Source organism: Haliotis rufescens, unplaced genomic scaffold (assembly GCF_023055435.1).
Source record: "Haliotis rufescens isolate VD_foot unplaced genomic scaffold, xgHalRufe1.0.p SCAF_14, whole genome shotgun sequence".
Lineage (NCBI taxonomy): Eukaryota > Metazoa > Mollusca > Gastropoda > Lepetellida > Haliotidae > Haliotis > Haliotis rufescens.
Genome location: NW_025963824.1, coordinates 17,485,303 through 17,507,845, shown reverse-complemented (window position 1 = coordinate 17,507,845; position 22,543 = coordinate 17,485,303). Strand labels below are relative to the sequence as shown.

General features: G+C 38.5%; 1 protein-coding gene across 1 annotated transcript; it reads left to right on the top strand.

Annotated features, from left to right (window-relative positions):
• Positions 1–13,434, top strand: LOC124152581. The gene is made up of 4 exons (XM_046525545.1): positions 1–154; positions 9,047–9,169; positions 9,879–9,956; positions 12,860–13,434. Exons 1-4 carry the CDS (start codon positions 94–96, stop codon positions 13,330–13,332), a joined length of 735 nt encoding a protein of 244 aa, XP_046381501.1. The 5' UTR covers positions 1–93; the 3' UTR covers positions 13,333–13,434.
• The last annotated feature ends 9,109 nt before the right edge of the window (positions 13,435–22,543 follow it).

Sequence of the window (22,543 nt, the reverse complement as noted above, 5' to 3'; positions counted from 1 at the left end):
ATGGCGGCGGTAAGCACCAAGACGAAAGTGTTAGATCCTGGAGGAAAACAAATAGATATGACATGAGACTTAGTTGAGTTGTCATTACCAACAATGGTGGGGATAGGAATACCAACGCTGGCAGCCGCCATCCTGCTTGCTACTCAGTCTTCAGGTAAGTTGAAATTGTTTGGAAATTATATATATATTTACATACACTGTCATTACTACATGCATATGCTTTGTTTTCCTCAAATGTATGTAGCAGTACTTTAACCCATCAACAACATGTTCTTCTACGCCATCTAAGGCTCTGTCCAAAGGTGAGTTCCTTCACACTGATCTGTCATACGTTAGTTCCTATTGTTTGTCTTGCTTAGCAACATAGAGGGTATATGTATGGTCGAGTGACCCCTTTGCCGTTCATGGATCGAGTGCCAGATGTGTCCTCCATCACTCAGGGCACCCCTCGTATGCATTGTACAGCTGGCACGGCACAATATGACTGAAATACTGTGCGGGAACCCTTGACGCAATTCACACAATGTGTCATGTGTAACACAATTCCAAGAAAGTCCCCTGATCGGTGCTGTGGCCCCTTTCTGCATTCGAGATCGTAAATATATCAATATATGCCGAAGATATTTATCGCCACGTATCAGTCATCAGCGATAGGCCTTAACCACGTGTCTTTATGAGGGCACCCTACCATCTGATCATTTCAAATGTTAGACTAATTTTATAAGATTACTAAGAGTAATTGATTTCAATTTTATATCGCATCGGCAATATTGCAGCCATAACGCGATGAGAACAAGTTAGTTATTATATAACACCTGTCGGCAATGGACAGTAAAACAGCAAGGTAAATATCACAGTTTTGGGGTTTAAAAACAAACCAGATCAAAATTAAAACAAATGTATTTTCAATAGATTAGTTAATTAAAATTAAAACGAGCAACTGAAGCTAGACCACGTTACTGGGAATCATGCAGACGTTCAGTGCTTTTGGTTCATGCATGATTCTCAAGTGGTTATATGGACTGCTTACCGATATTAAAAACAAACAAACTATAATCAAGGAAAGATAAGTCAGATATTTCTTCACATAAAACATGATTGTTTTCTATATGTTATTTTGAAGAACTAAGTCAATTGAAGCCATTATATAAAATATTTCAGAAAACATGTAAAACATACATAACCCTGACACGTGTGACGTCATTAACATGGGAAAGCATCTAAGCATCGTCAAGAATGTTGCCTTCAGTACGTCAACACTGGCCGTTGCTTAGATCGACTTGTTTCTTTTTTCCTTTTTGCTACAGAAACCCCTTTCAAATATATTAAGCCTTTTCACAAAAAAACGTGCGTATGAATACATAGATAGCCTACATATCGATTCACAGAAAATGGCTGCTGATCGATCACCCCAATATATGAACTGTAAAACATATCTATATTTCCTCTAATACACGCTGGGTCTCAAATACCAGACAGGTCTCTAATACACGCTGAGTCAAGGGCTCTCGCGAAATTAATAGACGGCGTATAGTGTCAAATAGAGGAAATACGGTAGTTTGATATCGGCTGTTTGGGGCGTTCTAGGCCGCAACCCTGACTGCTTCGATGATGACATTAAAAGATTTAACGAAGGCATATATTTTGCTTACAAATGAAATGTTTATGAAACTGTTAGGGAAATGTTCTATGGTGACCAGAATCGGTACAACTTAAGCTATTTCCTCATTGAAACAACCGACAAAGAAAGTAAATATAACATTATAAAAATTGTTTGAAAAAACAACATCACATCAGCAGGGATAGTTAGTCAACGTGTTAATGTTGAACAGCATCACACTGTGCATCAATACTGGGTTGTCTTCTGGTTTCCTGCAATTCTTTAACAGCACTGTTACTGTTAACAATTTCTTTGGCAGCCATAACTGAGAGTGCAGTGCAGATACAGTGACAACCGGGCCACGTTAGGACGGTTCTCATTTCAGGGTGGGGAGGTATAATTCAAAGATTCACACATTCACAATTAGTGAAAGAGTGATATCTAATAAATTTTGTTGAGAAAATAATAATTGTTCATTTTTTTGGTAGCTTTTTCTGAAACCCACGAACAGTTAATTTCATTATTGAAACAACCGACAATGAAAGTGAAATATAACATAATAAAATGTGTTTGAAGACATTTTATTCATGACAACATGGTGTTTACAAACCTTTTTCTGATCGATATCCATTGCCATCTCCGTCAACTACCACCGTTAGAATTTGGCAGGTGGGAATTTGAAAGTCCATCCGAAAACACTCCCTTTCGAAAGTCCACGAAAACAATGTCCCAACTGAAGTGACAGCTTATCAAACTTGATGAAATTCATTTCAGAACACGCACAATTATGGAAATTATACACGACCTACTATTTCTGGACCAGAAATGTCTAAGTTCTGTCACTTTTTGGCGTTGGATCCGTGAAATCTTGAAATTGACAGGTCACACCATGCAGATTCCTCGTTTCAAAATATCCGTCTCGTCTGCAGCCTTAACAGCGGCTGTTCAGTCATACTCAGTTCCATTAGTAATCATATGTATGTACCAGCAGGCTCGATCAATCCCAGTAAATCTACAGGTAAATGTTGAACCACATCATAGATCGGGGTTGTCATCTTGCTTCTTTTAACTAGATCAAGTTAATGTAAACACATGATTGTCAGCCATTGACAGCTGTGAGGTGTGAGTAACCGTGATTTAGGTCAAGTTCTGCCACATCCAAGTTCGGGGTAGAGAGGCATTTACTTTGATGTTATTATTGTTTACTGGGGGTAATTGCTATTTAACTAATAACTCTTAGACATATTAAGAGTATATTAGAATGTTAATTCATAAAGTTTGATGTAGAAATATATTCGTTTTGCATTTTAAAACCTTTTTTCTATTACCCGTCACCCCTACAATAGAAATGATGGCATGTTCGATTTCCAAGAAATGACCTCTCTCACAAATTTCCGAGAAACGACAGCCAAGTCCACAGTGTTCAACAGTGTGCAACAGTTTGATAGAACTTAAAACATCTCTCTTTGGATTAAGTTAGGAGTGTTATTTGTCAACTTCGTTTGAGAAACTATGTGTTTTGAATACTTATTATGAACTACTCACGACTTTGGTGTTTTTTAATCTTAAACTTTAGTAATATTTGTCACATATATAACTACCTAGCTGTGACCACTTTTCGGAATGTTCTAAGATTGTGGACCTGTGCACCTGTGTGATTACGCGTTGCAAGAGAGCACCATATATATGTTCAAAGCGTTGTTGCCGTCATGGTAGAATGGAGATAAACCTACTGTGTTTTGAAATTTGATGTAGTCCCACTGTAGAATAGAAACCTCTTTATTAAAATTTGGAACCTCGCGCTAAAGCTAGAAACTACCACGCTAGAACTATGTGGCTGGGCCTAGATTTTCGAAACGATCTTAGCCCTAAGATTATCGTAAAGTTATGGTAGGGAAATCGTAGGCTATCGTAGCCCATTTTCGAAACTATCGTAGCCCTAAGATATCTTAAGTTTGTCGTAAATCTAAGATAGCCCTATACCTGTCGTAAGTTTATTTTATCTTCATCCAAGATGGCGGCATACTTTGCCATAGATATTGTGCCAAACAACTAGTCCGCTTTACGTTCAAACATTGACATTTCATTTTGTAAAACTGAGTGATTCAAATTGACACTTCGAAAACACGAAGAACGCATCAATGATTTCACATAAAAAATGTTCTTAATCGCGACAGCGATACACATAACTGTGGAGTCGATAGCTTACATTATTTTTCTATCCGAGTCCATGCTGAAGAAGTGTGAAACAACATACCTTTTCGATAATTTGGGAAGGATAAAAACGGAAGGTGTCGGCAGGCTACAGTAATGACCGTGACCTTATTGATAGTTTAGGGGGAGCTAATCTTAGTTCAAACTCTAGTTGAGAGTGGTTTCCCTTTGTATTCTCCCGGGACACCTTGCTCAATGGTACAGTTTTCATAAAGCGCAGAGTTATATTTTCTGAGTCGCATTTGTGTCAATGCTTTAGTCTTTATTTTCGCATTTTATAAAATCATATCAATCTACATATGTAAAAACAACCATAAAGGTTTCGCATAAGTTTTTACATCTAAAATCGTGTGGGACGGGTGGTTTTAATAATTGAATTTTAACTATACAGTGTATAGTATTTATTGACTTAACAAGAAAATACATGTGATCAAATATTTGTATACAATATCTAATATTTTTCTTGCAAAAGTAATTGTAATTTGTTTGGTTTTAAATTCAATACCTACATTATCTATATCCTCTTGAAAGACAAATATTTGATAAAAAGTAATTAAAAACTGTCTGTCGAACAATTGCATTCTTTGAAAACAGGTGATTAACGGCATATAGATGTATTCCCTTATAAATATAACAATTTACTGAAATTTTGACAGCAAAAGTTAAGCACAGATTTTTGTATCGACAAATCAAATAAAAAATGAGTTCCCATGCTCGTTCTGGTTCTCGTCAAAATGTAGCATAGATTGCACATTGTCCAAAATTCACAAAATTAGTGTCACTTTGAAAATTTTGAAAATAATTATGGATCTAGATAGATAAAAAAATAATGTCATCATCTAAATACTGATAGCTTGATATTGTATTTAAGTCCTTGGTTTATTCGTGAAATATATTGGATACATAAGTAACAAAACAAACTTAACAAGCTTAGATTGTCATATAAACTTGCTTGTGGGTGCGCTGCTTCCTGAACAATTTTGAGTGTTTCCACGTATAATGTTGGTGTTTACACTAATATAAACTTGACTTTTGACATAAACATAAAAATAAACAGTATACATCACTTAACATCAGACTTGAACACGCATGTTAAATGCTGAACGCATATTCAGCTGGGAAATCCCCGTGACGTCACTGGGAAACACCCCGCTTTTTCAATCTCTAACACAAATGAGTTCTCTGTCAGAGTTACGACAGGTATCGTAACTCTGAACGATCTGCGACAGGTTTACGATAGTTTCGAAAACCTATCTTATCTTAACCTTAAGATATCTTATCTTTGAACGTAAGTTGTTAAGATTTATCTTAGCTAAGATCGTTTCGAAAATCTAGGCCCTGGTCTCGAAAGGATAGCCGATTTCAATATTGTAATTTGAAACCTTCCTTCTCTTTAATATCTGTTTAGATCCGCATCCGTACACGTGTCCATGCTGCCAGTTTATGTGCAGGTCATAGAACATTAATACAAGTAATCTATACAATAGATATATAGTAGGTTGCAGTGTAAACGTAACTTTCTTTTGTGCCACTGGCTGCGTTTGTTTACAGGAGAGATTTGACAGTAACTACTGCCTCAAAAGAGAGATCGTATTGTAATTCTATTATCTTTGTGCAACTCTATTGTCTGTCACAGGAGAAGTCGTAGTGCTGCACGTAACTCATATATGTGCAACTATAAATAGGGCTCCGGTCCTGTCTTACACTTAAAAACAGATAACATGTGGTGTCGTCTAAGGCAAGAGACCATGTCCGAACTATGCCCTTGGTCACCAAACAGGGAATGGGTACTCTGTTGGATGAGAGGGTAATGTGTTGGTACACCTTCTAGCTGCTGATCATGCGGCAGCCTGGTCTGTGTACTCCCCATGGGGCTTAGAGGGAAACATGAGTACTCACTGACGCAAAGACCTTGGTAATATAGTGAGTATTCATTTGTTGAGGTACGATGGGGTAGCCAAATGGTTTAAGCTATACAAATATTGAAATTCAAAATGAACAACGGAATCAGGCGTCTTTCTTATTTCCAAACATAATCTTAACATGTCCAATTTTCATTATGGGAACGATCCGGTAGGGTAGCCTAATGGTTAAAGTGTTCTCATCGATTCTCCACATGGTTACAATGTGTGAAACCCATTCCCTGTGTCCCCATGTCGTGTTATTGCTGGAATATTGCTAAAATCGGCATAAAACCATACCCACTCACTCATTTCTTTGGTAAATAGGACCTGGCACATTGAATTTGTGTCATGTGTAATCTTTATCACAACAGGAATGTGTTTACACATTCGTCATTTACCATATCTATTTCTTTGCGTGCAGTCTCACCTTAAATTTTTCTGCAAAATGTATCAACGGATACATTAGATTGTCTTGTCTGAAAGGCATTACATAGAAGACATGTGTATTGTTGTTCATACAAGAGACATAGATATCTCTCTCTGCTGATAAGATAATATTATTCAAGAAATTATAGTCACTATAGTTCCCAGTAAGTTAGCAAAGTCAGTGGAAATAACATTGATATCAAATTGTCGTTCAATAAACAAGCTCAGATCAAGCCAAAACTTCTTCACGTGCTGACGGGAAACAAAGAATTTATATCCATTTTCTCTAAGAACTTAGTTTATGTATTGTTCAGATATAGCATCGGAAGCTTTCTCAGAATCAATCAACATTAACAACCCTTTCGTATATTGTGTCTTATTTTTTAACAAGAGCTTCATGTTTTCACAAATAAGTCTACATGGAATGAATCCAGTTTGGTTTTCATGAATAGCTGTATCCAGAGCATATGCCTATTGATATACATGTTCAGTTTCTATTTACTAACGTGATGGGGCGCCAGTGTTTTAGTAGTCTTGTGTCTTTTCCCGATGTAGGTATACAGGTAATAATACCCATTTTCATAGTCAGGGTCAGTTGATTGTTGTTAAATGATTGTTTAATATATAAAAAAAATCCAATTACCTTACAAACGCCACAAAGAACTCTATTGAAAATCCGCCTAACCCCAGAGTTTGATTATGTTTCACTGACCTTATGGCTTTGGATATTTATTCCATTTCAACTGCATTTTTCCCGAAGTTTACTCGACATAAATTGTCAGTGTTGGCGTTTCCATTTCTTTATATATATCTAGAGTTTCTTCATCAGTTTCACTTTTACAGGTTTCATAGAATTTGACTAATCTAGATCAGTTTTCAATTTGTCACAATTTCTCTGTTATCTGAAACTTGATTATGAATAGATTTGCTGGTGTAGATTTGCATGTTTCCAGAAAAAGAAATTCGTTAATATTAAACTTCAGAATCAGATGGTCAGAACCCAATATATATAACTTGTGTGTTTAATCTATGATAAAAAGGAAAAAATAGCGCCAATCCAGAATGAGCCAAACCAGATTTAGTTTCAACTGACCAGAACGAATTTTACTGAGCAAGAACAACGACGTTAGAAGATGGTACTTGGTGTTACCCTGCCTGGCGCTCGGCAATAAAGGGCTAAAACAAGGGCTGGTCGGCTCGAAGTCAATATACTCTTTCTGAGAGGGTTATTCTGTTAAACTGCGGCATTGCATCTCAGTAGGGTTAACATTATAAAATAAGCATCAGTCCGGACAAGTACAAGCAGACACAGACACACACATAGACACACACACACACACACACACACACACACACACACACACACACACACACACACACTTCATTTAGGGGGCACGGGTGGCCAAGTCGTCTGAAGCGCCGCGTTTCGATGTGCAGAGTTGCGTCCCTTTGGAAGGCCAGAAACCTATGATTGTGGGTGGGAATCCCGGTTCGCCCCGATTATAATTTAATGTTTTTCAGCACCATACCCGTGCTCGTGGGTTTCACCGAAGTGGTAAATGCCTGAGACCTGCATCACTTCGGGCTTTCCTCCCACATAAAGTTGACACGCCGTGATATGACTGGAATACTGCTAAAAGCGGCGTTAAACCCAACTCACTCACTCACTTCATTGACATACAGGGCCGTTACAAAGAAACACAACCTGCTGAAAAACATTGGATATGACACATCCTAGAGATGTAAACTACTTCAACACTCGGGGCACAGCCGGAAACATTACAACATGTCAGTTAATAACCATACATGCATGTAGAGGCACAAATCTTAGTTTCTTACCACCAGTATGTACACTGCGGGTGTAATAACAGACCTTATTACCTGCCCGTGAAGAGATCACCCCTTTAATAAACATACAGCTGTATTACGCATTGTGTAATTCCAAAACGCTTGCTTATGTACTCTCGAAACAAGTTTCACGAACAAATATTGAAAGCTCTCAACATCCCTTTGCTTATTCAACGACATTGCGTGTGGAGATGATAGATCACTGAGAGGAGCTTATGCACACTCGATGACCCAAACAACCTTGTCCCTAGGCTGACGTCACATGGCATTGTTTCGCCGATGGAACTTGCAACAAAATTCCACAAATTACGTCATCGGGTAGTGTGACGTAATTGTAAACTTTGAGGTGCAAGGCACCGTTCCACAAGGTGATCGTACTGTTACGACAGTCGTTAATCTATTTTAAAGTATGTGAGTTCCGATAACCTTAGCGCTACGATAATTTGGTGGAACGGACCCCTGAATTCCAAAGGTGGACCGTTGCATGGTATTAAATTCATACGTTTCAACTTTTGACGTGTTTAAAGTATTATTCAGTCAAACTCAATTAGATTATGCCATGGATCGTCAGGGTGTCGGCCTATTCACACTCAACAGTATAATTCTGAAAATGATATGAATGGCAAGTAATAAATAAAATACTCAACTCGCTCCCGTGTAAAACTACTTTTATGAAACTCGTAAATAGTTGTGGCATCTCACTCGTTTTATAGCTCGTTTAGAATTCTATATATGTTGCATCTCATTCGGAATCAAACATATGCTGCAGGATGTGTAGTGCAAGACACACACTGGCAACAACTGTGCAGCTGGAAATTAAAGAGTTCCGAGCTGCAACATTCCTTATTTGTATTTGTACTGATCTCTGAAACTCCGGACTAGGTGTCCGTATCAGTTAAGCTGTATTTACCTTATTGCAGGTGACACTGTTTATTCCTATGAGCTAGCGTGAACTGGACATATTTACATATAAATACTGACTTATCATGACGCTATAGATTGACTACAATCAAGATGATGGCGAAAGAATTGATGATCACATTGCTCTTTGTAGGCGTGACAATTCGCAAGACCACTTCGCGGGTTCTGCCAACCTCAACACCATGCATTGCCACTCAGACGTTTCTTGATGAATTGCGGCAGATGCTTAAGACGGAACAGAATACGTCGAATTTTGGTAAGACAGATTTTTTTCCTCCGTTGACCTCCTTGTTTCTATATCTTTGGATTAAACTAACTTTTATTTGCTGATGAATGTCCATTGTTTCATCAACTTAAAAGGCTGAGGCTGCACATAAAGGGATGATGACTGCCAAATGACGGAAACGTGTTAGTTGAACACATTCAAGCTGATGACACACTCTTGTACAGCCTACCGGGCAGGTGACGCCCTCAGCCAGACTTTTACCATGAGTTTGTTCACGTCGTTATTCTGTCATAGGCAAAGGGGTTCATTACTTTATCACGGAAACCAGGGGAAAGGCTAATATCGAGGAATGTTTTATCTCTGGGTTGTGTTTTCAAGTGCTAACAAGATGACATGTGAAAGTGCATCAGTGTTTATGAAAATAATGTTCTTTGTACAAGTAATGATGTCATCTAATCAACGAAATATTCATGTATTTCCTATCAATATCCGTTAAAACATTACATTAGGGTATATCACAGAATATGAGTGTCTCTTTAGTATTAGTTTTGTAAATATATTATTGAAATTGTGTCCCATGTAGCAGGGTCCGCCCACGTGGAGTGAATCAAGGTTTATGACACAGTTTGTCAGTACATTTGTAGATTTTTCACAAACCAAGTAAATGTCCACAACAATTATCCACAATTCACACGACAATTATACAGACTATTGAAATACCAATATTTTTGTGTTACAGGAAAGGGTCATGGTGGTGCTATCTACACGCGATGGGGAAAAACAGAATGTCCCTCTAAAACGGAACTTGTGTATAAAGGTGAGATGAACCTGATATCCTCTATTAAAACCATTTCTTTCTTATTGAGTCAAATTGTGAACGGAGCTATGCATGCAGATATTGTCTAGTCCCATTGTGAAGTGAGCTATGCATGCATATATTGTCTAATCATATTGTGAAGTGAGCTATGCATGCAGATATTGTCTAGTCACATTGTGTAGTGAGCCACGCATAACGTCACCCTTCAGATTCAACAGAAAGTATTACCAATCCAAATTATGTCAGTGTAATGTTTACCTCCACTTTCTGACTGGTTGATTAGACAACCATGTTGCCATATTGCACAACCTGTTGTAAGAAGTCATGGCAGTTCGTACTTGCTTATCAAAACTTATTGTTTTCATTTGATTTTGCCCTTGCAATTGACATACATTTAACATCTTGTATTTTGTGCTAAAACACCATTATCATCAATAAGCAGGACAAGTAAACTTTATCTCCGGGCAAGTGTTTCTTACTGTCTAGTTGTCCAGGGACAAGTTCACAAATTTGATATTTCCTCACCCTTGCTATGCATATACATATAATACACATGCTGCTAGTCTAGTCATGATATATGCATATGCATATACACATTTTCTCATCACATTGTGTAGTAACCAGTGCGTACATAGATTGCCTAATCACACTCTATATTGAGCTATGCATACATAGTGTGTCTAATGGATTGATCGATAGATGGATGTACGAACGAACGAACGAAACGAACGAACGAACGGATGAACAGATGGATGGATGGATGGATGGATGGATGGATGGATATTTGGGAAATGTTTATGATAACGGTGCGTTTTAAATGTAAGGGATATATACCTTAATAAGGTTAAGATTATAATATTCATTATATCTGCGTAACCACAAGTGGCTGACCATAATAACCATGTTTGTAATGTACACTGTACATGTACATTTGTATTTACATTGATTATCATTTGACAAGGTCCTTGTTCTATAAGATATATATCTACTATGTCCCCCAATATACTCTACAAACGATGCGGTACTTTGTCAACATAAAGGTACGTCCTGACCTGATTGTATAAAAAAATATAGAAACCACATTCGTCAAATCTACAACATTGCAAATCTTGGACTCAGGCTCATTCATCTGCATGGGTAATGCTTGTTTAGAACGAGTTCCACATGTACACAAAGTTCCAGTGATTGGTAATCGATTAAAATAATGAATGAACAGACTACATCGCACTAAGTTATAATTAAAGGTGTCACCCAGCAATACAGAGTCATAAGAAAAACAATATTTTGCTACAATCGAAGCAATACAAATCAGTACTATGTATGCAACGAAGCTTTACGTTATTGTCCAAGCGTTGCAATTACTTGTATTATGGAACGCATATGTGCGGACCCACATTCTAGAAAAAAAGTAACAAAAATTGAGTACATGTATCACACAAAACAAACTACAGCTGTACGTAGGCAAACGAAAATATAGTCATGCACTTCAGATTTTCCAGTGCAATCTTGGATCATTTTCTTATTCTAGGACTAATACAAAATCGTCAAGATACAGAAACATTATCAGAGCAAAACGTTATTCGAATCGTAATTCGCACCGGAGGTGTATGCCAGACATATGGGAGGCAGCACTGAATTTCCGGAATTTTCGTGAAGAAAATTAATATGGTAGGAACCATCATCTTCAAGTTCAGGTTATGCACACATACAAGATTTACAAGTTCTCATCAATATTTCGAAAAACTGAAATACATCTAGTTATCACATATTTATTCTCTCAGGTAAATGCAAAGGGAGGACATCTAATGCTGTCAAAGGTCTGTCTATATCGTCGAGAGTCGTTGTTGGAATGGATATTTTTATCATAGTAAAAATAACAATTATCACCACGTCCCGGGATGAGATAAGCATTGTATTTGAAAAAATAAACTTAAACTGTATTGTGCGGCTTTACTTCTAAAACTAACTATAATTCCATGGTGTGGTACACGAAACAAGCGCAGAGGAGCATGCTATTGAATCGTCAACTTTTGCTATAGGTTTATATCACCCAACTGGTAAAGTGGTGTTTGTTTCAATTTGGTCAGTTTGTCATTAATATATAATCATAATACATTAATATCATGCATTACCACTGGCCGCCGTTGACCCCGTGTACAAGAATAATATTTTTATGCTCTCATTGTTTTTATCCGCCACCGTCCAGAGAGCTGGGCGATTACTAGTTCTATGTACTTCATATATCATTTTATTGCAGTGATGTTACGGTTACACATTGCTTTGTCTTATGTTTACCTGTCAATCCTTCACTGCGTCGCGCATACATGCTTGTGCATACACACGTTATATTAAACGAGAAAGTCGGAAATGTCACTAACTCTTGCGTACATACTTTTATGTGACTGATCGATAGATGTCAAGGTGGTTCGTTGCAGCCATACAGGGATATGTGCAACGACTTTCCTGTTCCTCTTTCCGACATACAGAAACCAGTTTGGCAAATCCTCGCATAGGTGGCGACGTCTTAGAATGATCATTGGTGATTTGACAAATGACAGAAACCTGTGATCACGAACGTGCTTCTTTTTTTCATAAAATTCTCAGAGTATATTTCAGTTATTTAGATTTCGAAACACGCACGAAATAACACCGATAATGGTGATTTAGTTAAAGGTCAAAAGTTGCGATGTTTTACGATGAACCTAATTTTGCTTTGCCTAAAATGACAGTAGGTGAGATCTCAGGACAGAGAAGTGTATGTGAGTGCGCGATGAGTTTCATTCAACTTCAAAGTGAGGGCTCAAGAGGAGTGACTTATGTCCTTTTGATCCTGTATCTACATGTAAGTAACCACAACATGTGTGATGATTGTTTTGACTGAGCTTACTGTATCATTATCACAGGAATTGCTGGAGGAACTCACTACACACATAAGGCTGGCCCTGCTAATATCCTGTGTCTGCCTGAGAACCCTGAATATGGAAACTACACCCCTGGATTTCAGGCTGATGGTGCCATCTATGGTACAGAATATGATACCAATGAACATTCCATCATTTTCAAAAACCTGCATAACCATGACGTTCCCTGTGCCGTGTGTAGAAGTAGAACCAAGACAAGCGTCATCATGGTGCCTGCCAAGATGTCCTGCTTCCCTGGATGGCGTGTCGAGTACACGGGGTACCTGATGGGTGGCCATTTCAATTATGCTGCTAGTGAGTATCTGTGTGTTGATGGAAATGCAGAGAAGGATCGCAGTGGCCATGAAAACAAGAACGGGCAACGCTTGTATCTTGTTGACGGTGTTTGTGGTTCCTTGCCATGTCCGCCGTACAAGAATCACTGGGAGTTAACATGCGCTGTTTGCTCCAAGTAGGCAACAGATTTGATACTTTGCTGACATATGTGAATATAGCATATCGACATATATGTGATATATATGGGAATTTTGTTAGCAATAAAACAATTGCAGACTGTTTATGTTATGATATAAATTATTTCTGCATTGTTAGGTTCCATACAGGTTTTCGTTATTTTGGGAATTTTGGTTGAATGATGTGGCCAAATGGTTCAATTGAGGGTGGGATCACAAAGAGGTTGCAGCTATAGAATAAAGAGTGAGTGAGTGAGTTAAGATTTATAGTCACATCGGCAATATTTCAGCCATATCGTGACTAAATCAAGTTGTACAGTAATAATACATAACTATAAACTATAAACTATAAAATCTGTCGGCAAAGGACAGTAAAATAACTAGAATATCACAGCTATAAATATAAAACTAGTAAGTAACTATAAAATTAATCAATACAATACAATATAAGAGTTGGCTAGAGATCACCAGCAACCAAAGTTAGGCCACCACACAAGGGACCATGGGGACTTACGGTGCATCTGCTTCCTGCATGGTACCCCTGCAGGATTTACACCATCCCTCTGGTCACTGGTGATTAGTAGTAAGTTTAAGCCAAAGCATTTAAAAACAAACAAGTATTCTGCGATTAAAACCAAGGAAAATGAAAAATACTTTGAATGAAATAGGACTTATGTACCCTCTCAGGGGGACAATTATTTTACGTTACTTCAACCCCCCTTGAAGGTACAGCCACTAACAATCTCAGTTATTAATTCATTCTTCCAAATTAAAAATATACTTTTTACAACAATACATATCAAAATTTATCAATCAAGTCTATTTCTTTTAAAAAATCAATAATTAAATGAGTACCTACATTAAAAAGATCCTTCATAGATGAAACCTGGAAATAATTATCCCTTGTGATGGAAAAATCAATACAGTCAAGCAGGACATGCTTGACTGTGATTCTTTCATCACAAGGGATGCAGAATGGAGGATCCTCACCTTTTAGTAAATGTTCATGGGTATAACGAGAATGGCCAATACGACAACGTCTTAAAATGACCTCTTCAAATCTGGACTGACAACCCAAGTAGGTATAACCGATAGTTGCTTTGATTGCATGTAATTTATTTATACCCACTTGAGTGTCCCACTTCTTCTGCATTAGGTCTTTGATATAGCATCTAATAACAGGTTTGTAGTCACTGTATGGTAGAAGAAGTGGTGTCACAGATTTGTTGAGAGCTGCCTTTGCTGCAGCATCAGCCATAGTGTTACCCGTGATTCCAACATGACTGGGCAACCAGCAAAAGACGATGTCGCATTGGCCAGTAGCAAGGTCATTATATAATTCTAAAATATCTAAAATAAATGGATGATGTGAAGAGCCAGACTTGATCGCCTGTAGACATGACAATGAATCTGAAAAGATGATGAACCGTCTACAACTGGACTGTTGTTGGATATATTCCAAAGCAGTTAATATGGCTTTGGCTTCAGCGGTGAAAATTGAGCTATGGTCTGGTAAGCGGGATGATACGGTTTTTGATCCAATGACAGCAGCACTGGAGACTGTGCTACCGTCCTTGGATCCATCTGTAAAAATGGAACGGTGGGTTTCATATCTGGTTCTAACCTGAATATACTCTTGCTGATATATTAATTGATTTGTGTCTTGTTTTTTAAATTGTGTGAGAGTCAAGTCCACCTCTGGTCTGATAAGTTGCCAAGGAGGAGAAGACAGAAGCCTGAAAGGAGAAATGTTATCTAACTCAATATGTGCAGCTGTAAGGTGAGGTTTAATCCGAATGCCTAGTGGTGGGACTAACTTAGACTTACGGGGAAAAAGCTGTTCCTAAAGTGGTTGAAAAACACATTTGTATGCGGGGTTTAATGGACTAGAATGTAATTTAGTAATATATTGTAGTGATAATTTGATACGACGTTGCTTCAACGATGGTTCATCAGCTTCTACATATAGGCTGTCAACAGGAGATGTTCGAAAAGCGCCTAGACAAAGTCGTAGGCCCTGATGGTGAATGGAATCTAACTTTTGTAAATTGCTCTTACAGGCTCCACCATAAATGATGGAGCCATAATCTAATTTAGAGCGGATCAGAGACCTATACAAGTGTAGGAGGGTTGTCTGATCACCTCCCCACTTTGTATTAGCAACTACTTTCAACAAATCTAGAGCCTTCAGACATTTAGTTTTAAGATAATTAATATGGGGCTTAAATGTCAAATGATGATCGAAAATGAGACCCAGGAACTTGGCTTCTTCTACAACCTTGATAGGAGTGCCATGTAAAAATAGCTCTGGATCTTTGTGGTGTTTGTATTTCCGACAAAAGTGTATACAATTGGTCTTAGCTTTTGAAAACCTAAAACTATTTTCAAGACACCATTTTTCGATTTTATTGAGACATAGCTGCAACTGTCTCTGAATGGTACGCATATTTTTACCACGACATGAAACATTAAAATCGTCCACAAAAAGTGAACCATCAATGGAATCATTTAAAACCTTTGACAAACTATCAATCTTTACACTAAACAGAGTTACAGACAAAATACTGCCTTGTGGGACACCCTGATCCTGATTATAATGGTCAGACAGGGTGGAACCCACACGAACCTGAAATTGTCGGTCTGTTAAAAATTGAGATATAAATTGAGGCAAACGGCCTCTTAACCCCAAATTATGTAGATCTTTTAAAATACCATGCTTCCAAGTGGTATCGTACGCTTTTTCTAAATCAAAAAAGATTGAAACTGCATGCTGATTATTGACAATTGCATTTTTGACAAAGGATTCTAAACGTACCAGATGGTCAATGGTACTTCTATTCTTACGGAAACCACATTGTATGTTACTAATAAGATTATTAGTTTCTAAGTACCACACCAGTCGATTGTTTACCATTCGCTCCATGGTTTTGCACACACAGCTGGTTAGTGATATTGGTCGATAATTGGATGCCTCAGTATGGTCCCTACCAGGTTTAGGTATAGGAACAACTATTGCATTACGCCATGAAGGCGGAAAATTTCCTGACGTCCAGATCTGATCAAATATATTAAGAAGTGTCTCTAAACATGAATCAGGCAAATGCTTCAAGAGCTGATAGTGAATATTATCAGCTCCCGTTGCAGTATCACGCGCTTGACCTAGGGCAGTATTTAGCTCATGGAGTGAAAATACCTCATTATAATCTTCTCCATTTTGAGAAGTAAAATCAACCCTCTTCTTTTCCTGTTGTTTCTGATATGTTTGAAACTTGGGATCATAATTTGTCGATGAAGAGTGTTCGGCCAGCGTCTCGCCCAATTTATTGGCAATGTCCACTTTATCAGTTAATAAATGGTCACCTTCCTTTAGATGGTGGACAGTCGATTTAGAGCCTTTACCTTTAATTTTGGCAATCATGTTCCACACCTTGGATATCGGCGTGCGAGAATTAATTTTAGAGACATAATGTCTCCAAGACTTACGCTTATTCTGTTTGAATGTACGGCGTGCCTTGGCATTTGTGATTTTAACACGATTCAAATTATGTACAGTTGGATGTCGGCGGAAATATTTCTCCGCTTTTTTCCCGCACTTCCTAGCCTGTTTGCATTCTTTATCAAACCATGGTTTTCGAATGTGTGGATTTGCAGAGGACCTTGGAATAGTTATGTTGGCAATTTCGTTTAAAATATCAGAAAACAGCTGAATAGGATCAGTGATATTCCTGAACACATCAGGCTTCAACCTATCAGTACAGAGTTCCTGAAAGGAAGGCCAGTTGGCTTTGGTAAAGTTCCACCTTGATGTGGGTGGAACATCAGATGGATTATTTGCTGTTAGGATGGAAGGGAAATGATCGCTTCCACACAAGTCATTGTGAACCGACCACGTAAATTCGTTCAAGAGATTGGAATCTGTAAGTGACAAATCTAAAGCAGAATAGGTACCAGTAGCAGGATGCAAGTATGTACTTGATCCATCATTGAAAATGCATAAGTTGTTATCGGAAATAAAATCTTCAAGGACCTTACCTTTAGGATTAACGGTAACACTTCCCCATAATGGGTTATGGCCGTTTAAATCACCCATTATCACGCATGGCTTAGGGAGCTGGTCATATAAAGATTGAAGATCCGAACGCTGAAGCACAGAAGAAGGTGAAATGTATATAGAACACAGTGTAAACGTTATGTGCAAAGTCAGTCGGACTGCAACAGCTTGTAGATTGGTTTGAAGCGCTACAGGGCTGTGGATCACTCCCTGCTTCACCAAAACAGAAGATCCCCCAGTAGCCTTAACACCTGGAGGAGAAAATGAGTTGTAGGAGCTATACCGACGTAAATCAAAGTTGTCAGTCCGTTTGAGATATGTCTCTTGGAGACAGATTGCCGATGGGTTAAAATCTTGTATTAATAAATGTAATTCATTAAAATTGGTCCTAAGACCTCTGCAATTCCATTGAATCAGTGGATTCATAATATTCAAGTTACCGGTGGATGAACAGGAGATCTACGTCTCCCATTTCTAGGCGACTTACTTCTGTTGCGCCCATTAGGATGAGGAGAAACATCCATGTCCTCCAAGTTTTGAAACCTATTGTAAATTTGGATAGGGTCACGTTGACCCTTTGACACACGATCAGAATTTCTGGAGTAGTCTACTTTTTTACTGGCATTTGTCACGGTCGGTGATGGATTTGTTGTTGATGCCAGTGATAATGTCGGCGCTGCTGTCATAGGTGATGACAAACATGGTGATGGAGATGTAGATGTATCTTCTGTTTGAGAAGAAGAGCTTGACTGGACCAAAGAAAAGTTGTCGGAGTTAACCCAAGTAACATCCGTCTGGCATTCAACAGAGGCAAATGATTTAGAAGATTTTGGAGGTGTACGAGTGACAACTGCAGAATATGACAGAGCTGCAGTAGGAGTGGTGGATGTCATTACTAAACGTTTGGCATCAGAAAAAGAAACATTCTTGCCATGCTTCATTTTTATTATCTGGTGTTGGAGTTGCCAGACAGGACAAGATTTGGATGATGCAACGTGATTCCCAGAACAGTTTGCACATTTTGGATCATTAGAGCATTCTATGGTCTCATGAGCAGGTTCTCCACAGCGATGGCATTTCTTTCTGTTTCTACACGATTGGGCTCCATGCCCAAACTGTTGACAGGAGTAGCACCGTAGTGGATTCGGTATGTACTTATCCACACCAATATTACAGTAGCCTGCTTTGATAGAATGTGGTGGAGCAGGAAGAGAAAATGTGAAAAGGTAGGTATTCAGCTTTTCAATTTGACCATTCTGTCGCTTTGTAAAACGTTTTACACCTGTAACACCTTGGTCTTTCAGTTCAAACGTTATGTCAACTTCAGACATGTCTGAAAGACAACGTTCCCGATCTCTGACAATGCCTTTTGAACTATTTAGTGATTTGTGCGGGGAGACAATGACTGGCACAGAAACGAGATGTTTGACAGCCAACAACGTAGCTGATTGTGATGCTGATTTGCATTCAATCAAGATACAGCCGGAACGAATCCTTTTCATTGTCACAACATCTCCAGCAATACCGTAAATAGCTTTAGAAAGCGCAAAAGGATTCAATTTCAGAGGTCCATCATCAGACGAAGAGATGACCAAAAAACGGGACCAAAATTCAGATTTATTTCTTGTAACAGAGTCATCATCAGATGAACTGTCATCTAAAGTACGTTTGAGTTGTTTTGGTGGAATCATGGTAAGTTTATAGTGGTTCGCCATCCCAGGTCCCCATCCACCACGGAGTATCATAAAGACAATGCTATGTGTTAGTGGTTCTCCAACTAACAGCACCAAGGATACTGGGATGGTATACTCAAGCAGAAATATCAATGCAAGATCAATAGATCCACCAGATTGGCCCATGAGCCACCGCCTTCTGGGCATTTTTTTGACTCTAGGCAATAATTTTTATTCATTAACAGCCAAAAGGTACTGAAAAACAATTAACAATTTTGACCAAGACCCAAAATATAAACAATTGAATACAACAACTTTGTGCAAAATGAAAATAGAATGCACAGGGCCTGGCATGACCAGCCGATTGATAGAACCGGGCCAATTCTACCACCCGTCTAGGTGAAGTCAGGGTCAAAGTGGTGTATTGGGCAAAGGAACGCTAATCCTGGAACCAGTGCCCTCAACCACCAGACTACCTTCCTCCACCGACACAGGGGCGCAACCCACGGCAAACAGGTTGCCCATTTTAGTCGCCTCATACGACCAGCAATGGGGGGCTGTGGAAATATTCTGCCCCGGTTCCACACGGGGGAAGAGCGATTAGCGTTACCCAGCACTCACCACGAGGAGGTTGCTCTTCACGAGTGCCTATAGAATAAAGAGGTTGTAGCTATAGAATAACTATGTTCATTCAGTTTTGTTTTTTTATCTCTAATGGTAATATGTTTAAAACACATAAGTAGGCCACACCACACTCACACAGGCAGCCTTATGTTTTATCCATGAACAGAAAGTGCGGAATGACGGCTATAGTTTTAATTTAACACTTGCAAGACAACTCTTACCTGTCCTTCACTACATACATTCCAAGGCCAGGATACGTTGTTTCAACACTATTTCTGCTCATCCCTGAGTGAATGATGCGAACAAATACTTTCATTTAATGCCACTAGTCCCAAATATTTTACACCATCAAGTACATTTATGGTGAGTGATTGAGTTTAGTTTAACAGTTTGTTTGTTGTTTAACGTCGCATCCATCAGTATTCCAGCCACATGACGGCGGTCTGAAATAATCGAGTGTGGACCAGAGAATCCAGTGATTTATATCAAGAACATCGATCTACGCAATTGGTATACGATGACGTTCATCAACTAAGTCAGCCTGACGACCCGATCGCGTTAGTCGCCTCTTACGACAAACATAGTCGCCTTTTATGGCAAACATGCGTTGCTGAAGATCTATTCTAACCCGGAACTTCGCAGGTCGGTTTAACAGTACTTCACTGATATCGTGTAAGATTGATTTGAGAGAGAAAAATTGAAATGACATAGTTCTTAGACGCTTACCCATGAATACAAGTACAGATATCGTACCATTAAACATATGAACACATTAAAGACGAATCCATGATCTCAGGTTTGTGGCAGGCCCGAGGGGTTCACTTTGAAACATTTGACTACTGGACCATATGTGTCTCCAAGAATAAGAATGTCTCGAAAACACAAAGAGGGGATATTAGCTTTTTTCCAATAGCATGTATATAAAATCGTGTAAAGCTCACAATGCTGATATGTTATGGGTCGCGCAGAAAGAAAATAAACCAACTTAATGCAATAGTCTATTGTGTACATTAATATAGTCAGGACATTGCGGAAGGAAACTCAAAATTACACCTAACAGCAAACTCATCATTTTTGGAAATGGGAAATACACCTGATTGTGTCTTTAGTTCAAATATCAAATATTTGAATAGAAATCAAACACTGAAATATATAACATTTCATGTAGCTGAGACACAACCTATTTATTTAAGATATTACATATTTCATAAAACAATCTTAAAGAGGCCACTGAAGAATCCCCACCATGTAGCTCATTGTGTGACATCATGGTAATTCTGCAGTAGTTCAGTTACAAATATTTCGAATACTTGTCGCAAGAGGCGACTAACGGGTTCGGGTGGTCAGACTCGCTGACTTGGTTGATGCATGTCATCGCATCCCAATTTCGTGGACGATGTTTATAATGCCAATCACTGTATTGTCTGGTCCAGACCCTATTATTTACAGAGGTTAGGGAGTTAACTGACTATAGAAGTCAAATTGGAATTGGAATTGTTGAACCTGGACTTTTATAGTCAGTTAACTCCCTTGCCCGAGGAAAATAGGTTAGGAATTTAAAACTGTCAAATCTGTGTGCAGCACTAGTAGGATATCCAACAATTAACCAGAATAAATAACCAAAATAAAAAGTCTAGACTGATATGCCACTTATGTCCCTGACTTTTATACCACTTTCAATGTGGTTCTATTCTCATGGAGATAAATCATCATTGATGTATGCAAGGAAATGTGCAACACTTCCCCACACTATATCCCCATCTGGTCGGGTATGTAGATGCATGAAGTGAGTGAGTGAGTGAGTTAAAGCTTTACGTCACATCGGCAATATTTCAGCCATATCGTGACGAGAACATTTATAATACTGACATTAAAATAAAACACCTGTCATCGACGGACAGTAGAACAACTAGCATATCACAGTTTATAAGTAAAACTAGTTTAGAACAGTTAAGAGAATAACCTATTATTCAACAATACATTATAAAAAACGGGCTAGAGATCGCCAGCAACCAAAGTTAGGCCACCTAACTGGAGCCCGTGGGGACTTACAATACTTCTGCTACCTGCACGGCTCCCAAGTAGGATTTACACCAACCCTTCAGCTGCTGGCGATGGTACGCAATTAAGCCATAATTAAAACAGAACAAATATACTACGTTTAAAAACAGTGGTATGAATAAATGTACTTTCAGGACGTTGTCTTACATATCCTCTCAGGGGGACAATAATTTTACGCTACTTCAACCCCCTTTGAGGATACAGCCACTAACCATCTATGTTGCTCATTAAACACTACCAATATTATAAAAATCAACTATGTACACAATCAAAATTTATCAATAAGTTCTATTTCTTTTAAAAATCCAACAATTAAATGACAACTGATACTATTAAAACGATCCTTAAGAGATGAAGATTTGAAATAGTTATCCCTTGTGATGGCAAAATCAATACAGTCAAGCAGGACATGCTTGACCGTGATTCTCTCACCACAAGGGATGCAAAATAGAGGATCTTCACCTTTCAGTATATGTTCATGTGTATATCTGCTATGGGCAATACGACATCGTCGCATTATGACCTCTTCAAATCTGGACTGACAACCCAAGTAGGTGTAACCGATGGTTGGCTTAATTTAGTGCAATTTATTGATACCAACTTGGGTGTCCCACTTCTTTTGCAAAAGATCTTTGATGTAACATCTGACCACAGGTTTACAATCACTGTGTGGAATGAGAAGTGGTGTCACAGATTTGTTGAGTGCTGCTTTTGCTGCAGCATCAGCCATTGTGTTGCCTTTTATGCCCACATGACTGGGCAACCAACAAAAGACGATGTCGTATTTGTCAGTTGAAAGATCATT

Bases quoted from the DNA above. Each gene is read 5' to 3' on its own strand.
- LOC124152581 (XM_046525545.1), top strand. From the start codon at position 94: ATGGTGGGGATAGGAATACCAACGCTGGCAGCCGCCATCCTGCTTGCT. The intron at 9,170-9,878 runs GTAAGACAGATT...TTTGTGTTACAG, and splicing joins ACAGAATACGTCGAATTTTG to GAAAGGGTCATGGTGGTGCT. The intron at 9,957-12,859 runs GTGAGATGAACC...TCATTATCACAG, and splicing joins AACGGAACTTGTGTATAAAG to GAATTGCTGGAGGAACTCAC.